The following is a 15,674-nucleotide window of genomic DNA, read 5'->3' as shown; positions in this document are numbered from 1 at the left end:
CTTTTGAAACTGTTACTAATGCAAGGCTCTTATTCTTGATTGGACGATAAAGTGTAGCAACCCGATTCCCCGCGAACCAGTTCAAAAAGAGTTTGCAATACAGCTGCCGAATGGCTATCACTACCATCACTCCGTACTCTGTAGTATACTCTGTATACTGTGCTGTCTGACTTTGTTCCTTTTCCACGCCTGATAACAATGCAAGGAGAATACCTTTAATTGTCTACTAACTAGAATTGGGTCTTGTCTTGGATGTTCGAGTAATCCCTACTAAGATATCGGCGTGTCTTTCTCATGTCTTACTGTACACCCAGTCCTAGACAAGACCCTCAAGGTCGGAAAAGTTGCCCGCTCGAGGTACAAGAGACGAAATTAAAAAGTAAGTTTATGCTGTTAAGACTATCATCTTTGGTTATTCATTTTTGCACTCTCATTAAGCTTAGAAGCCATCTTTTCTACTGCCCACTAGCAAAACCTCCATCACTGTAAAGAAAGGTCTGGATCGCATACAGTGTGTAACGTACAGAATACGGCCTTCATACCTTGACTCGGAGGGAAGCAGAATAATTGATTACCGAGTGGAAGATGCACAAAATAACACCGTAAATAATGCGTCTTCAACAGCACAAACTGACCAAATGATTTCGTCTCTTCCACCTCTAGTGGTCAATCTTTTTCGTCCCCCCGAAACTTGTTCAAGCCACAGTGAAGCTCCCCTCCCCCTTCCTCGTCAGTCCCTGACCTTCTTGTCCGTGCCACGCCGGTCAACCTGCCCACTCTGAGAAACGTGCCTGCCCCCCTCGTCCCTTGAGTGGTGTCAGCGACAGACGGAAGGTCCAAGCCAAGCCAAGCCAGGGCAGGGCAAAAAGCAAGCGTTTTGTGCTGGGACTCCCTGCCCAACCTTTCCCCCGTATTCCATTCCAACCTTTCATTCATTTATTTCATCATCTTGGATATAACCTGCGACCGAGCCTTCGACCAGTATCTCAACGCCCCTTAACGCTACCCGCCGTTTTCGAGTCCGACTCCGCCTTTACCAACGGCTTGACCGAACAACCCAGTCTTCCGCTGCCGCGGTCCTATGTGATCGCTCGCAGCGTTAACCTTGGCCCAAAATGCTGCGACGACCTCCTGGCGAGGGACGTCGACCCCAGCAAAAGAAACTCTTCGCCTTGGTTGCTGTTGTTATACTCCTGCCCTGGTTGCAACTTGTCGATGCTCAGCAGCAGCACCGACAGGTCAGCGAACTGCAACGCCCCGCTGGCAGTCACCCGTCTGACGATACCGTCCAATGGGCCGTCACGTCCATTGACGCGGCCAAGGCGCGTGAAACTGTCAATCAAGTAAAACGACCTTCCACAGCCAGCCAGCCTCGCCAAAAAGAAGACACCCGAAAGAACCGAAAGAGAGATAATCAACGCATTCCTGACGATGCGAGCGCCCTCGCAACTTTGGCTCCGGACTCGAGGTCCGTGGGAGCACCAAACCCTTCATATCTTCGGTCCAGCAGCGCTTTTGCATCTGGACTGGCCTCGCCGCAGATTGCGCGGAATCTGAAGGATTGGGAAGTAGAAGACTTTGTGCTTCTGGCGACCGTCGACGGAGACCTATACGCCAACGACAGACGAACTGGAAAAACGCTCTGGCATCTCGAAGTCGACCAACCTATGATAGAGACTAAACATTACCGATCCGAGGAATCTACCCTCGATGAAAACTACCGCGCAGTCGACCATTACGTTTGGGCCGTTGAACCCAATCGAGACGGTGGGATCTACATGTGGGCACCAGACTCAAATCATGGTTTCATCAAGACTGGTTTCACCATGAAGAAGCTTGTCGAGGAACTGGCACCATACGCCGACGATAATTCTCCCGTCGTTTATACTGGCGACAAAAAGACGACAATGATCACCCTCGATGCCGCAAGTGGAAGAGTTCTGAAGTGGTTCGGCTCTGGAGGGTCTCATGTCAACGAAGCCGAGAGCTGCTCACGTCCCGACACCCTATACGATGCAGGTAACTTGGAGTGTAGCTCGACTGGTACCATCACACTGGGGAGAACCGAATACACTGTTGGAATTCAGCGACGCGATGACGGTCTTCCTATTGCTACCCTCAAATATTCCGAGTGGAGCCCCAACAACTACGACAGCGACCTTTTCCAGCAGCATCATTCTTCCCTTGACAAGAAATACATCACAAGCCAACATGATGGTAAGGTCTACGCCTTTGACTATACACGATCCGAAAAAGTGCCCGTTTTTAGCGAGCACTTTGCAGCACCGGTTGCCCGAGTCTTTGATGTATGCCGACCAGGTGACGCTACATCTGAGAGCAACCCTGATCTTGTCGTCCTCCCCCAGCCACCAATGCCAGCAGAGGATGAGACAGAAGACCGAATGCGCAGTAATAGCATTTTCCTGAACCAGACTCGAGCTGGAGGCTGGTATGTCATGTCTGGTCAACTGTACCCTCTCATTGCACATGCACCTGTGGCTCAGATGTCTCGTTCCGACTGGTGGGACATTGCTCCTCCTTGGGATACGCTCAACCAAACAAAGCTGTCCAAGGTCTTGATAGGCACCCATTACCTTGGCAACACGGATAAGAGAGGTAGCTTTCACGCCCCTAGTCTCCCTGCTGGTTCAATCGAGGTCCCAGAAGTACATGACGTGTACGATGACCATGACGAGCTGCAGCATGATTCTCAACCCCATACTGAAGTTGGATTCGCGGATGAGCCCACCCTTTTGGACAAGTTCAGATCAATACCCGACAGTGCTGCCAAGAGTATCAAAGACTTCATCACCAATCCCGTTGTGATTATCATCTTTGTCTCAGTACTGTATTACAACCAGAAAAACATCCGTCGACACCTCAAGCGTGGAAAACGTAGGGGTTTTTGGAGAGAACTTCAAGACATTCTGGCCATTACAGAAACCGACAGTGTCAATGAGAATTTCGTTGATGATGCACAGAGCACTGGCACGGACATCGACGCTGACAGTACATCCGAACCCATTTCTGAGGAAGTGAAACCCGAAACACTCGGCGAACAGCTTGAGGAGAGCACAAAAGAGCCCCCTGTACCAGCTCCCGAGTCGTCCAAATTGGAACCTGATGCATTCCCACACACTCCTGTTAAGGAAGTGGAGCTCAGTGACCGGGAAGCGACCCCCAAGCCCAAGAAGCCGGTTGCTGAAAGCAATGTGGAAACACCCGTCAAAATAGCGAATGACTTGCAAAGCACTCTCCAGAACCAGAGCCAGAACAAGAACACGCCAGCCAATGCCAACCAAACTGGTGCACCACCTGAAAAGAAGAAAAAAGCACACAGAGGGAGACGTGGTGGTGTCAAGCATCGAAAGGGCCGGGCTCAAGAGGGTTCTCAGTCTCGCGGCGATGACCCTGCCACAGCTACTGTTGAGGACGCCGTGAACAATGCCAAGAAACTGGGCGAAAGACCTAGTCTTGAACCTGATGTTATGACGGTACATGATGACATGCAATCTGTGACGGGCTCTACTATTCGTATGGGAAATATTGAGGTGAACACAGATGAGCAGCTGGGAACAGGAAGCAACGGCACATTGGTGTTTGCCGGCAAATTTGATGGCCGTGCGGTAGCTGTCAAGCGCATGTTGATTCAGTTTTATGACATCGCCTCTCAAGAGACTAGACTTCTGAGAGAGAGCGACGATCATCCCAATGGTAAGTTTCTGTTTTGTTAGCAAGTAACCAACTCTGACCACATTAGTTATCCGATATTACTCGCAACAAATCCGCGATGGATTCCTTTACATCGCGCTGGAGCGGTGTGCCGCCTCGTTGGCTGACGTTATTGAGAGACCGCATTACTTCCGCGACCTTGCAAATGCTGGACGACATGATTTGCCCAACGTTCTCTACCAGATCACCAACGGAATCAGTCATCTACACGAGCTCCGCATCGTCCATCGTGATCTCAAACCACAGAACATTCTTGTCAACAAGGGCAAGGATGGCAAGCCAAGATTGCTGGTATCTGATTTCGGACTTTGTAAAAAATTGGAGGGCGGCCAATCATCCTTTGGTGCGACTACGGGTCGTGCAGCAGGAACTTCTGGTTGGCGTGCTCCCGAGCTTCTGCTCGATGACGACGCTCGAGAGGGTGCCATGATGGAACTGAGCACACAGAGCGGCTCCGGGTCTGTTTTGGCGGACGACAACGCAACGCCCCGACGTGCTACCCGAGCCATCGACATTTTCTCGCTTGGGCTGGTTTTCTTTTATGTTTTGACCAATGGTTCGCATCCTTTTGACTGCGGTGATCGCTACATGAGAGAAGTCAACATTCGAAAAGGCCAGTACAACCTGGATCTTCTCGACTCTCTTGGTGATTTTGCCCATGAGGCCTCGGATCTCATCTCGTCCATGCTTGAAGCAGACCCCAAATGTCGCCCAACAGCTAAAGAGGTCATGGCTCATCCCTTCTTTTGGTCTGCAAGAAAAAGGCTCGCATTCTTGTGCGACGTGTCGGATCACTTTGAGAAGGAGCCTAGAGACCCCCCATCAGCGGCACTGGCTGAGCTCGAGAGCCACGCCTCTGCTGTGACAGGGGACTTTCTCAAGGCACTGCCGCGCGACTTTGTGGACTCCCTTGGCAAGCAGCGCAAGTACAACGGGGCACGCCTCCTTGACCTGCTTCGTGCTCTGCGCAACAAGAGGAACCATTATGAAGATATGCCCGATGCACTCAAACGAAACGTGGGGGCTCTGCCTGATGGCTATCTTGCCTTTTGGACGGTGCGATTTCCTCCGTTGTTGCTAGTCTGTTGGAATGTCGTCTGGAGCATACGCTGGGATAAGACCGACCGTTTCCGTGAATACTACGAACCCGCGGCTCTCTAACCAGGGTCTGTGGCAACGTCTATTGCATAGGACGGCATTGCATTGATTGTACTGTCTGGGAAACATGTTTTTTGGTCGAGGCTAGAGGGGGAAGACTGACCCTTGGGTATTAGAAAAGTTGGTTGCTAGAGGCGTAAGAGATGAAATTCGTCAGCTAGTTTATGCTATTTAAACAAACTTTTAGGTTATCCGTTTATAAATCCTAAGGTTTTTGAAGTACCAAGAAGTGGAAGCTAGCTGAGCAGGTATCACTTTTGAATGTGTGAGAAAAAGGTTGTTTCATTAACCGCCCTACTGACTTTGTCTTTCTGTATCTTTGAAAGTTAGGTACGTATAACTAGCAAATATTCTGATGTTTGAAGGTCAACCTTTCTGTTGCTAGTAGAGAAGTCTGAGACCTAAAAGATTGGGCGAACCTGTTCAACAGGTTATATTTGTTCCAATTTGCAGGCGCGCACATGAGTAACCCGTCTAGCTTGTGAATGCAAATATGATATGGACAGGCTGTGTTGTTACTATATCTAGATAGTACATACCGAAATACACCGCTGATGAATCTGAACCGAGACGCTCAAAAGTTCCAGTCTTGTTATAATCCATCCTTCCATTTCATCAGCCAACCTTCCACCGGGAGTGCTTCAACGCCAAATCGCCTTGCTTCATCACTTGATTTATCCAGTAAAACCTGACGCTATTCTGCCTATGGTGAGTGCACTTGTACAAACTGATCCAATTTATATACGTTTAACCCCACTGAACAAGAACTTTCTTGCCCTTCTTGCCACCCTTCTTCTTACCGCCCGCTTCTTCATCGGCGGGCTCCTCATCAGCTGGCGTGCTCGGCCCGCTGCCCCATTGGAAGTTTGTTTCGCGGTTTCCGTAGTCACGTCGTACGGCACGGCCGTTGCCGTAACCAAAGATTGTGGTTGTGGGCTTTGGTGCCGCGGGAAGGGCTGGGAAAGCGTCTTCGCCGGTGGGACGGGGAGCAGGGCGAGGGCGGTTGAGAGTCGTGGATTGTGATGATGATGAGGGAGTAGGAGTCGTCCAGTTGGAGCTAGATGCAGATGACTTCTTGCTAGAGGAGGGGAGAGATGGGAATGCGTTAGAGGATGCTGGCGGAGCGCTGACGGCGGGGCGACCAGCCCATGATGACGATGCACCACTTGAAGATACGGGAGCCGGGCCTCCAAGTCTTGTACTATTCTTGAGCTTGAGAACACGGTTCGAGTACTTTTGGGTGACCTTGGCATTGGGAACAGCTGGGTTGGCCGATGCTGCGCCAGCCCAACCACTCGAACTCGAGGTTGCGCCATGCATGCCACTCAGACCAGGCAAGCTGGGGTAATCCTCGTTGATAGCTCGCCAATCCTGCCAGGCTTTGCGAAGATTTTCAGCCTTGTTCTTGTCTTCGTAAAGATCCGCAACTTCTCGCACCATGGTACCGAGAGCGTTTGAGGAGGTGTCAGCAAAAAGGGTGAAGAAGGCATCAATTAGCTGAGGAGCAGTAAGACCGCCTTGTCGGTATGAGGAGATGTGGCTTCGGAATGTGGCCATTCGTTGGGTGTCGTTGCCGAGGAGGTTTGAAGCTCGCTCGACAACAGCACCGTGTCGTACAAGACGAGCACGCTCTTCAGGACTCAGGTTGGCCGGGTCGACAGTAGCAGACTCTATGGGATTAGCAAGGTTGGTCTGACTGGCGCGAGGCGTGTTCGACGAGCTGCCACCGCGAGATTGTGATGAGGCTTGTGCTGGTGTAGGAGTAGACAAAGCTCCGCCAAAAGTACGGTTAGAGACTGACTGTGCAGAATGGATGGCCATTTGTCGCTGGAAAGCAATCTCGTCACGTCGTAGAGGCTGAGCTGAGCTGACAGGAACCGGTTCCGCATTAGGGTCCCGGCCTCTGTTTCCTCCTCTTCGCCCATCTCTGCCACCACGTCTTCCTTCATCTCTCCCACCAGTACCACCGCTTCCTCTCTCCTGTTGATATGGTGTTCGGATGTCGAAACCCGAAATGTTGACGACTCGCGCGTCTCTACTTGTCGCTTTGCCGCCGTGATCGCTCAACTGATGAGCTTGCAAGTCCAGCTCGGACTCGAAGACGACAAACTTCTTTTCCATACATTCTCGATCGCCGCAGAGGTAGTGGTCCTTCTTGAAATGCTCTTCCAAAGCGTTGTAGTCGAGGTAGTAGTGGGGGTGTCTCGAATCTCGCCTATCGCAAATAAAGCAGCGCTCATGCTTCATTCTACAGTGCTCGTACAGCTTATCGTCATCGTAGAAACGCTCTCCACAGAACCCACAAAGTGGATGTCCCTTGAAGCCCGTTTGGTCCGCCGCGCCAGGCTTGTCGTCTCCATGACGCATGTGCCTTTCTAGTTCCTTGTCTGCAAACAACTCATGCTCATGTGTAAAAACTCTCTTATTACGAGTGCACAGATCACACATGCGCTTCTTGTGAGCAGATTTAACATGGCGGTGTAAATCAGGCCAGCCAAGACCAGCAAAGTCGCACGACGGTTCGGGGCAGTTGTATCGCAGAAGAAGCACGGTGTCGCCAACAATGTCCTCTTGCGTATACTTGATACCGATGTTGCTGTCGGTGGTAGTGATGTCTTTTTCTGAGTACTCCTCGAAACGCTTCTCGGGGTCGTCGGTGAATATGACATATGGAGCAGGGGTCTGGAAAGTTGTCAGTGATACGCTCTGACCAAGAGCATGAAAAGGATACATACACGGCAATGAGCACAGTCCTTTGTCTTATAAAGAGCCCTCATGCGCAGGCCGCAAATATGGCATGTCGTGTGGTTGCAAGGTGCAATAGAATGATGAGCAACCGGATTGGCGCAAATAAAGCACACTTCGGCATCATCGTCGTCCTCGGCAGCTTCGGCAGCTTTATTAGCAGCTAGGGCATGGGCGCGTGAAGCTGCGGCGGCAACGTCTTGTGCAGCTGGGTTGGCAGGGACGTTTGGGACGTTGGCGTTGTTACCACCACGACCTCGCCGTTGGCCGCCTCGTCGATTTTGGTTTCCTTTGCCTCGGCCTCGTCCTCTGTTGCGCTGGCCGTCACCTTGGGGTTGGGAATCGGAGGCTGACACTTCAGTGTTGTTGTCTCCCTCTGGTGGAGCCATGGCGAGAAGCTTTGAGCCCCCAGAAGGTGAAATTTGGTCGTGGGTAGGGTGAAAATCGAGGATAGAGCTCTGCTTATGTCGCTTGGCCGCACGAGAAGTGTCGAATTGTTGAGATGTGGTAGCTTGATAGGGGATGGAGTCTATGAGTTACAGACAAATCAAAGCTATGATAGAACTCGCAGCGAGATTCCGAAGACGATGTGATGGTTAAGGATGGCGAATTTTGGTAGTTTCGAGGAGAAATGCGAAGAAAGAAGTGATGATGTCGACTAGATTTTAAATCGAGAGTCTGTCGTCTCTTATGGCGGGGCAGAACTTCACTCGAAGTGACGGAAAGTGCCCTCCGTGGGGGATGTGGCGTTGAGCCACTTCTACCAGTGTCTGTGGCGGTGTCTGAGTAATCTTTGTAAGGACTCACCGAACAAGGAATGCATGAATTGACAGTTTTGATTGGTTCTCGTTTGGCTGTTATTTGAAGTTTAGAGTCACCGGCCAGAATAATGCCTTGGCTGATTAGAGTGACATGGGATTGTTTGACTCACAGGTTCACCATGATCAGAGATTCTGCCTACTCATGATAGATTAGGTAGAGGATTGCCGATATTGGCATATAGAACCTATTTCGTTTAAACTTTTAGACTGTCAATTAGAACTATGCCTTGATGTTCGTTCACTGAATATCCCCAAACATCCCCAATCAGTCACAGTTTGGTGTTAGTTCTGAGTAAATTTCACTTGGCCAAAACTATATAGTATCTAACCCAATGGATACCAGTTCGATGCGTTCAGCTACCCATCAGGAGCTCTCAAGCCCAAATTTACCAAGAAACAACCTGCACACATCCTGTCGTTGTGTATTCTCAAGGGTCACTCTCATTCGGGGCTTCCATATCCCTACCAAAAGTTACCCCGGTATGCTCCCCTGTTTTTTCCTATGCTGTTAGTCGCCGCCAAAGAGAATAAATGAAACATGAGCAAATCATGAATACCGGTTACGCCGCCGCGAGCCCAAAACGCTGTCATGGGAATCTCTGTAGAATCCGTTCTTGTAGAAGTAGTTGCTTGCTCTTTACTCTTCGACGGGGTAAAGGTGGCTGCCGATATCCTTGTTCATCTTGAACATGTCTACCCTGGCTTGCTTGAAGACTGCATGCATCTTGTCGTCGCATATGATCTGTCGCTTGTCCTTTGGATCCTGGAGATCGTTGGCTTTGATGTGTTCCCAGAGCTTCTTGACCACTTGAGGTCGGGATAGCTGTTTATGTATTAGCATTATACCTCAAAAACGATGTCTGGTCATACTTGTGTCTCGCCAACCAGCTCCGAGAGGGTCTCGCTCAGGTTAAAAGGCTTTTGGAAACCACCGCCAGCCTTTCTCTTCTTGCCAGTCTCGCCATCGGCTGGCTCCAGATCGCTGTCGTCATCGGCTTTGACCTTCTTTGCGCTCTTCTTGCGTGGTGCTGCCTTTTTCTTGGTCGGCTTGTCACCGCCTCGAGTCTTGCGCCCTCTAGCTAGGCTGTTTTCCTGCGCTTGGAGTTGAGCAGCGAGTCGAGCATCCGCCTCTTCGGCTGATGATGATCGCTTGACCTTCTTTCGTGAAGGCTCAGGAGTCGCAGATTGTTCGGTATCGCCCACATCGGAGGTCCCGTTGGCGGCGAGCGAGTCCGAAGTTGTTGGAGGAGTGATGCCTGTATCAGCTCCAGAGACGGCATCAAAGCGAGCCTCGATCAGCCGCTTTATGGCGTTCTATTGTGCATGTGTCAGCAAGAATGAATGCCCACAAGCGCAAGATCATGCCATGTTGTGCAGTATGGCGGAGCGACGCCAGGCGTGTTTATCTTGCATACCTTTTGCTCGCTCAAATCTTGGCCACCGAGAGCATTCTCCAGACCCTGTCTAATCTTCTTTCGCGAGATTGTTTCGAGGTCGGACGTTTCGAGGATATCGTCGATAATGGCGGTATAGCGCTTGAGCTCTTCAGAAGTCACTGTCACGCGATATGATTAGAGTGCTGAAATTGGGGAGGGCATGAGCAGAGGAATGCTGGGGGAGCTTACGAGGGGTACCCATGATGATGGCGTTGCTGGTGTGAGCTGTGCAGAGTTGTACAGAAACAAGTTTGGAGAGTGAGCGTCTCGGGAGAAGTTACGGCACGACGGCACCTTTTACAGCGGGGGTAAAAGGTAGATGCGCAAGCAAACAGTATGGAGCGCTTGGGGCCGTTTGTGATGGGAAAAACAATGGAATGCGATCGCGGCAAAGAGGAAGAATGCGCCGTTGGTCGCCAATATCAAAGCATATCCCGAATGATGGCGCGTCCGTACTTGGGATTATATAATTAATCGGATCGCAGATCAACGCGATTTGATATGGACGAGGATGGTTGGTCGCGCAGGTCCCGCGGTTGGTCGATTGCAGTTGACGAACCGCGGCATGAACGGAGAGAGATTGATGGACGATAGCGGAGATAGCGATACAAGATTAAGGATGGAATCGCGGTCAAGATGGAAAGCTCAGAGTAAGTAAGTGAGGGTATCGAGAGCTTACGTCGGGCCGTTGTGCATGGATCAAGTTGAAGTTCAGACTGAACCTTGGAAGTCAACTAAAGACAAGCAAGCCACCGATCTCCATCCGATGAGGCTGCTGAGGCTCTGGGTTCCGTGGCTGGTGACCAGGGTCGTGTCCAATGAGTTTGACTTGACGGGGTAGGCCTAACTTGTATGTAATACGGGCTGAGACGGGAGGAAGCGTTATCCACAATCCCTTTGTCTTGTGTGTTTCCATCTAGTCACGTGGGTAATTCGTTGTCTGATGGGATGAAATGCCCTGTTGTTTGTTGTTTTTCGTCAGTGACATGCTGAAAGAGTATGACAGGGGTCTTTGCTGCTGGCCAAGCATGTCACCAACGCTCAGAGGCCAATGCTTGTTAAGAAGCTTTCCAATTTGAACCAACGTGATGTATATCCATTGTCCCATCTTGCTCTTTCACTGTCATGTTACCGACGCAAGTAACAGCAAATAGCTATATGCAGGTATATGATCTTGTGTACTAAGTTGTACCACCTAAAGGCTCTCCACTTCCTCTATAGGTACTCTGAGTGCAGGTAGCCACTCATGCAAGTAATATCCAATGGTCGCGCCCTACGACGTAAGCACTTAAGACAAATGTGGCGCTCGACATTGTTGTAAGAACTGCATTTTATAGGTAGGGTGAATTATATCAGTGATACCTTCATTTTTATTGCTTATAGACTCTGTAAATATCAAGCCATGAAACTCATCGCCAGGAACAAATGTTCTAGGCTAAACTCGGTTCTCGGGCAGTTCATTAATTGCCCCGCGCTACGGAGAGTTTATTACCCCGTGCTTGAATGAGGTAATGGACGCTTCTTTATCAACAAGACATCTTGGACTTATCAACCAACTCAATACTTGAGCGTAGGTAAACAAAGTCATTTTTCATCATGCCGCTCCCAGCAAAGCCTCTCGACGCCATTAGCCAGGCATTCCCTCCCAAGCCTCATTTCACAGAGTCCAATGTCCCTGATCTCACAGGAAAGGTCACCATTGTCACTGGAGCAAACACGGGTGTTGGTCGCGAGATCGCCCAGGTTCTCTACAGCAAGAATGCTACTGTCTGGGTAGCTGCCCGTAACGAAAAGAAAGGGCTCGATGCTATTGAGGGCATCAAGGAGCAGCACCCTGCATCCAAGGGTTCCATCAAGTTTCTAAAGCTTGATCTTGCAGATTTGACAACCATCGGGCCCTCGGCCAAGGAGTTTCTTGCACAAGAGACCAAACTCGATATTCTGTTCAACAATGCTGGCGTCATGACCCCGCCAGAGGGTTCAACGACAGAGCAAGGATATGAACTCCAACTTGGAGTCAATTGTCTGGGTCATTTCTTATTCACCAAGCACCTCACCCCTCTCCTTCAGTCAACTGCCAAGTCGGCGCCCAAGAACTCTGTCCGTGTGATTTGGGTGTCAAGTTCAGCCGCCGATGTGCTGTCGCCTAAGAACGGATTTGAACGTGATAATCTTGATTATCATCAGCCGCGAAACCTGATGCACAAGTATGCTACAAGCAAGGCCGGCAATTACTACCACAACACCGAATTTGCCAGGAAATACAAGACTGACGGTATCGTCAGCGTGGTACGTCATGCAAATTCCCAGAGGAGATCATGTGCTAACAGACCAGTCTCTTAACCCTGGCAACCTAGCAAGTGAACTGGACCGTACTTCGCCCTGGTACATGTATTATCCCAGAATGTTCACCACATATCCTTCCATCAACGGCGCTTACACGGAACTGTTTGCTGCCTTTTCGGAAGAAATAACCATTGAAAACTCTGGTATCTGGGGTAAGTACTGCATCACTTGACAACACGGCATCATGCTAACAGCTTCAAGTGGTTCCGTGGGGCCGTTTCATGCCCATCCGCCCCGACGTGCAAAAGGGAGCTTTGCCCGAGTCTGAAGGTGGTACTGGCATGGCAGAATTCTTTTGGAACTGGTCTGAAGAGCAGATCAAGCCGTACTTTAGCACCTAAAATTTAATGATAATAATGACTAGCTTATTCTTAAGCAGAATCTCAGTCTCTTTTTACGAGTCGGGGTCAATATTTGACGTGACCCCAACTTAAACACCATCCTGATCTCGTACCCCAATATGACCGAGTGACGATGCCAAGCCCGAGTCCAAATCTTTCATCAAGTCGCCCCATAAAAGCCTACCCGGCGAGTCTATTGTCCAGAGCTCACTATTTAGTATGTTGTCGAACCCGGCATTGGTCAGAGCTTCCTCCCCGATACTCATGACCTGGTAGCTACTTGGTTCCATCGGCTCATCTATAGTCTCTGCGTCCTTGCTTGCATCAGCTGGTGTTGTTGCAGGCGTAGGTATACCAATTCTTTTGCAAAAAACCTGTACTATCTCAAAGCATTTTGTCTTGAGGCTGTCGATTAACTGTGCATCTTCTCGACTGCCAGACATTTCAAAGACTCGTGCAGCTTGTGGCAATGTCTTTCGTGCTATAGGAGACAACGGACAGATGGGATGACCACAGGCGAAGCCAGCTAGCGCGAATGTTGCAGTGCGTTGCCAGCTAACAACTTGAAAAAAGCCAGCAAGGATTTCTGAACCACTGAGAATCTGGTGCAGTATCAGTGTCATCATGATGCCAGAGTTGACACAGGTGATGCAGTGGTTGTCGCTATTAAAAGTCCCGAGAGCCGGCGTCGGCAGAAAAGAGTTGAATGTCCGAGTGAGCATTATGACGAGAGAGTGATAGTCCAGCTCCAAGACTAGGCGCTGTCTTTGTAGCCATAGCGGATCTGCCTGGCTAAGATCAAGTTTGGAACGTTCAACTGAGAACGGTACGCCTTGTACCCTCGGTGTCTTGAGGCTGTCTGGTAGTTCCTCAACCCATGTTTTGAGACGTTTGAATTGTCCGCGCAGATATTTTGCGCATTTTTCTCGCGATGCAGGATGTTGGTAAAAGTCGGCCTGCTCAATCTCTTCAAGAGTGTCCTCAACCACTGCCGCCAATTCAGTATGAATTTCGCGAGCGATCTGGAACAAACGTTGTCTCTCGTGTACAAAATGAAGCCAGTTGATGTCGGATGACTCAGGAAAGTCGAAATTTGGACCAGCAAGTTGGGCTACCTCGTCAGATTCTGGTTCTTCTTGATCGTGCAGTTGAAAGTTTGCTATTGCGAAAGGACGGCCCAAGTCTAGAGAGATCTGTGTGTCTAATGTGACCAAACATTGCCATATTCTGGAGCCAAGACTTTTTGATGAGTCGTCATCGTTGACCAGAGTCTCGTTGTTATCATTGTCATCAAATTGTAGTCCAATAGCTTCTGCTGCTGATACTGCTGTCCGCACCATTATACAGGCTGAATTAGTTTGCTTAAATGTCAAGAGATATATGGCACTAAGGAAGTAACACTGCACCAACATATATGTCGGCGTCTCCAAGCTAGAGCTCAAGGACTGCTGTGCTTGAAGGTAAAAGTCGTACCCAGGCTGATCAGGCATGGCAAGCGTATCGGCAGCTGTGTAGGAGGAGCCGAATTGAATACATAGCGCAATCATGACATCTACCAATGGGCATGCTTGTCTCATATTTCCTTGCCAAAGGGAATCATAATGTCGTCGGAACGCGGCCTCTTCGAGTACAGGGTAAATGGCGTGGTAGCCCTGCCAGTAAAGGTCGAGCAAGGCGTCTTGTTGTTCACGTTGAAGGCGGTCGCAGTTAGATGGTGTTTGTGGAGGCGATAAATTTGACTTGATTGAGGGTTTCGGCTCCAAATCCGTTTTGATGAATGCCGATAGTCGATGAGAAAAGTACGCGAGCGAAGATGGCCCATACTGGACGCCATCGATCCGTACACCCTTCCATCTTTGTGTTCGTTTGCGGCCAGCATCACCTCGTCCAGATGAATGTGAGGGGCTTAACAACTTGTTTTCCAATTCCTGGACCTGAATTCTCAATCGTTGAACCTCCCTACACACCTGTCAATCCTGTACTCATACACAAATGCTCAAGACCTACCTTGTAGCCGCAGCAACACTCTTAAAGTCATCGCGACCCGAATTTACGCAGTCCCTCTTGGCTTGCTTGCAATTGCGACATGGTCGAGTAGAATCGCACTTTACACGAGTCAATCGACACCAATCACAGGCGCGTGAGACTTGAGCTCTCTTGGGGCGGGGTTGTGACGTTGGCGGGGACAGAGGCTTCCCGTCGTCGGACAACGAAGTTGATTTTGAGATATCGAAAGTTGTGAACATTTGGTTTGCTGTATAGTCAAGACAAAGTGTGAAGTAAGAGTACAGCTTTGTCGTCTGCCTTGTTTTGAGGCTTGCTGGGCTCAACAAGGGTGAGATGGGATGAGTCAGGGATGTTTGTTAGTACACGCCATGCACATTTGTCATCACAACAAAGTCGTACAAGCATGCATCTAGCATGGGATCCAGCTGAAGCACTCCAACATGTATCGTGAGAGTGCTTATTTGTAAGATACAGATTCCCAATAGACAAACTTCCTGAGAGTGTCAGTCTCATTGCAAACCATCTCAGCATGTACATGGTGCCGCTTGTAACTTCGCTTGCTCGTCTAGTAAAGAAATAACCTTGGTTATTCTTTAAGTGGTGCTTGTACTTACAGAAAGCTTTAATGTTCAGGAGACCAAGGAGATATATATTTGAAGATCTGGTTCCAAGGTGCGAGAGCAGTTTAATCTCCTCCGACGGCAATGAAATACAGCCAATGACAAGGCTCCGTGCATCTCCTTGTAGCCGAATGAGGAAATCGGAGGGAACTCCGAAAACTCCTTTCGGACAGCTTCTCGAAGAATGTTCCATGGAAGAAGAACATAGCCCAGTGAAGTCGTCAATATGGGTGAAGAAAGTCAAAATATTTCACTTGTTTGGTGATAGACCGTGTCCACATTGGGAAAGTACAGACGAGAGGCTGTGACTACCCGTGCCTGCCTGAGTTTGTGGGCAGTTGTTACCCAGGCTTGCAGCACCACCTTCCTTTGCAATACAAACGCACCTGTCATGGAATAAGCAAAGATAATAAAAAAGGAAGTAGTTGGACGAAGTAACACCCAATGGTAGACGCCTTCGTAGAGGAG

At 49.6% G+C, this 15,674-nt stretch overlaps 5 protein-coding genes across 5 annotated transcripts; 2 read left to right on the top strand and 3 right to left on the bottom strand.

Annotated features, from left to right (window-relative positions):
• Positions 1 to 1,115: 1,115 nt before the first annotated feature.
• On the top strand, positions 1,116 to 4,893 carry FPSE_04506 (uncharacterized protein; the record flags this gene model as incomplete). The annotated part of the gene is made up of 2 exons (XM_009257624.1): positions 1,116 to 3,714; positions 3,761 to 4,893. 2 exons carry the CDS (start codon positions 1,116 to 1,118, stop codon positions 4,891 to 4,893), a joined length of 3,732 nt encoding a protein of 1,243 aa, XP_009255899.1.
• Positions 4,894 to 5,637: 744 nt separating this feature from the next.
• Positions 5,638 to 8,024, bottom strand: FPSE_04505 (uncharacterized protein; the record flags this gene model as incomplete). Its single annotated transcript, XM_009257623.1, has 2 exons — positions 5,638 to 7,572; positions 7,626 to 8,024. 2 exons carry the CDS (start codon positions 8,022 to 8,024, stop codon positions 5,638 to 5,640), a joined length of 2,334 nt encoding a protein of 777 aa, XP_009255898.1.
• A 1,069-nt stretch (positions 8,025 to 9,093) lies between these two features.
• On the bottom strand, positions 9,094 to 10,094 carry FPSE_04504 (uncharacterized protein; the record flags this gene model as incomplete). Its single annotated transcript, XM_009257622.1, has 4 exons — positions 9,094 to 9,279; positions 9,327 to 9,770; positions 9,872 to 10,011; positions 10,082 to 10,094. 4 exons carry the CDS (start codon positions 10,092 to 10,094, stop codon positions 9,094 to 9,096), a joined length of 783 nt encoding a protein of 260 aa, XP_009255897.1.
• A 1,394-nt stretch (positions 10,095 to 11,488) lies between these two features.
• On the top strand, positions 11,489 to 12,579 carry FPSE_04503 (uncharacterized protein; the record flags this gene model as incomplete). The annotated part of the gene is made up of 3 exons (XM_009257621.1): positions 11,489 to 12,181; positions 12,228 to 12,390; positions 12,440 to 12,579. 3 exons carry the CDS (start codon positions 11,489 to 11,491, stop codon positions 12,577 to 12,579), a joined length of 996 nt encoding a protein of 331 aa, XP_009255896.1.
• An 89-nt stretch (positions 12,580 to 12,668) lies between these two features.
• Positions 12,669 to 14,825, bottom strand: FPSE_04502 (uncharacterized protein; the record flags this gene model as incomplete). Its single annotated transcript, XM_009257620.1, has 2 exons — positions 12,669 to 14,538; positions 14,587 to 14,825. 2 exons carry the CDS (start codon positions 14,823 to 14,825, stop codon positions 12,669 to 12,671), a joined length of 2,109 nt encoding a protein of 702 aa, XP_009255895.1.
• Between the last annotated feature and the right edge of the window lie 849 nt (positions 14,826 to 15,674).

Source organism: Fusarium pseudograminearum, chromosome 3, assembly GCF_000303195.2.
Source record: "Fusarium pseudograminearum CS3096 chromosome 3, whole genome shotgun sequence".
In the NCBI taxonomy this organism is placed as follows: Eukaryota; Fungi; Ascomycota; class Sordariomycetes; order Hypocreales; family Nectriaceae; genus Fusarium; species Fusarium pseudograminearum.
Note: the sequence above shows the minus strand (reverse complement) of the source record. Positions and strands in the feature narration are given on the sequence as shown.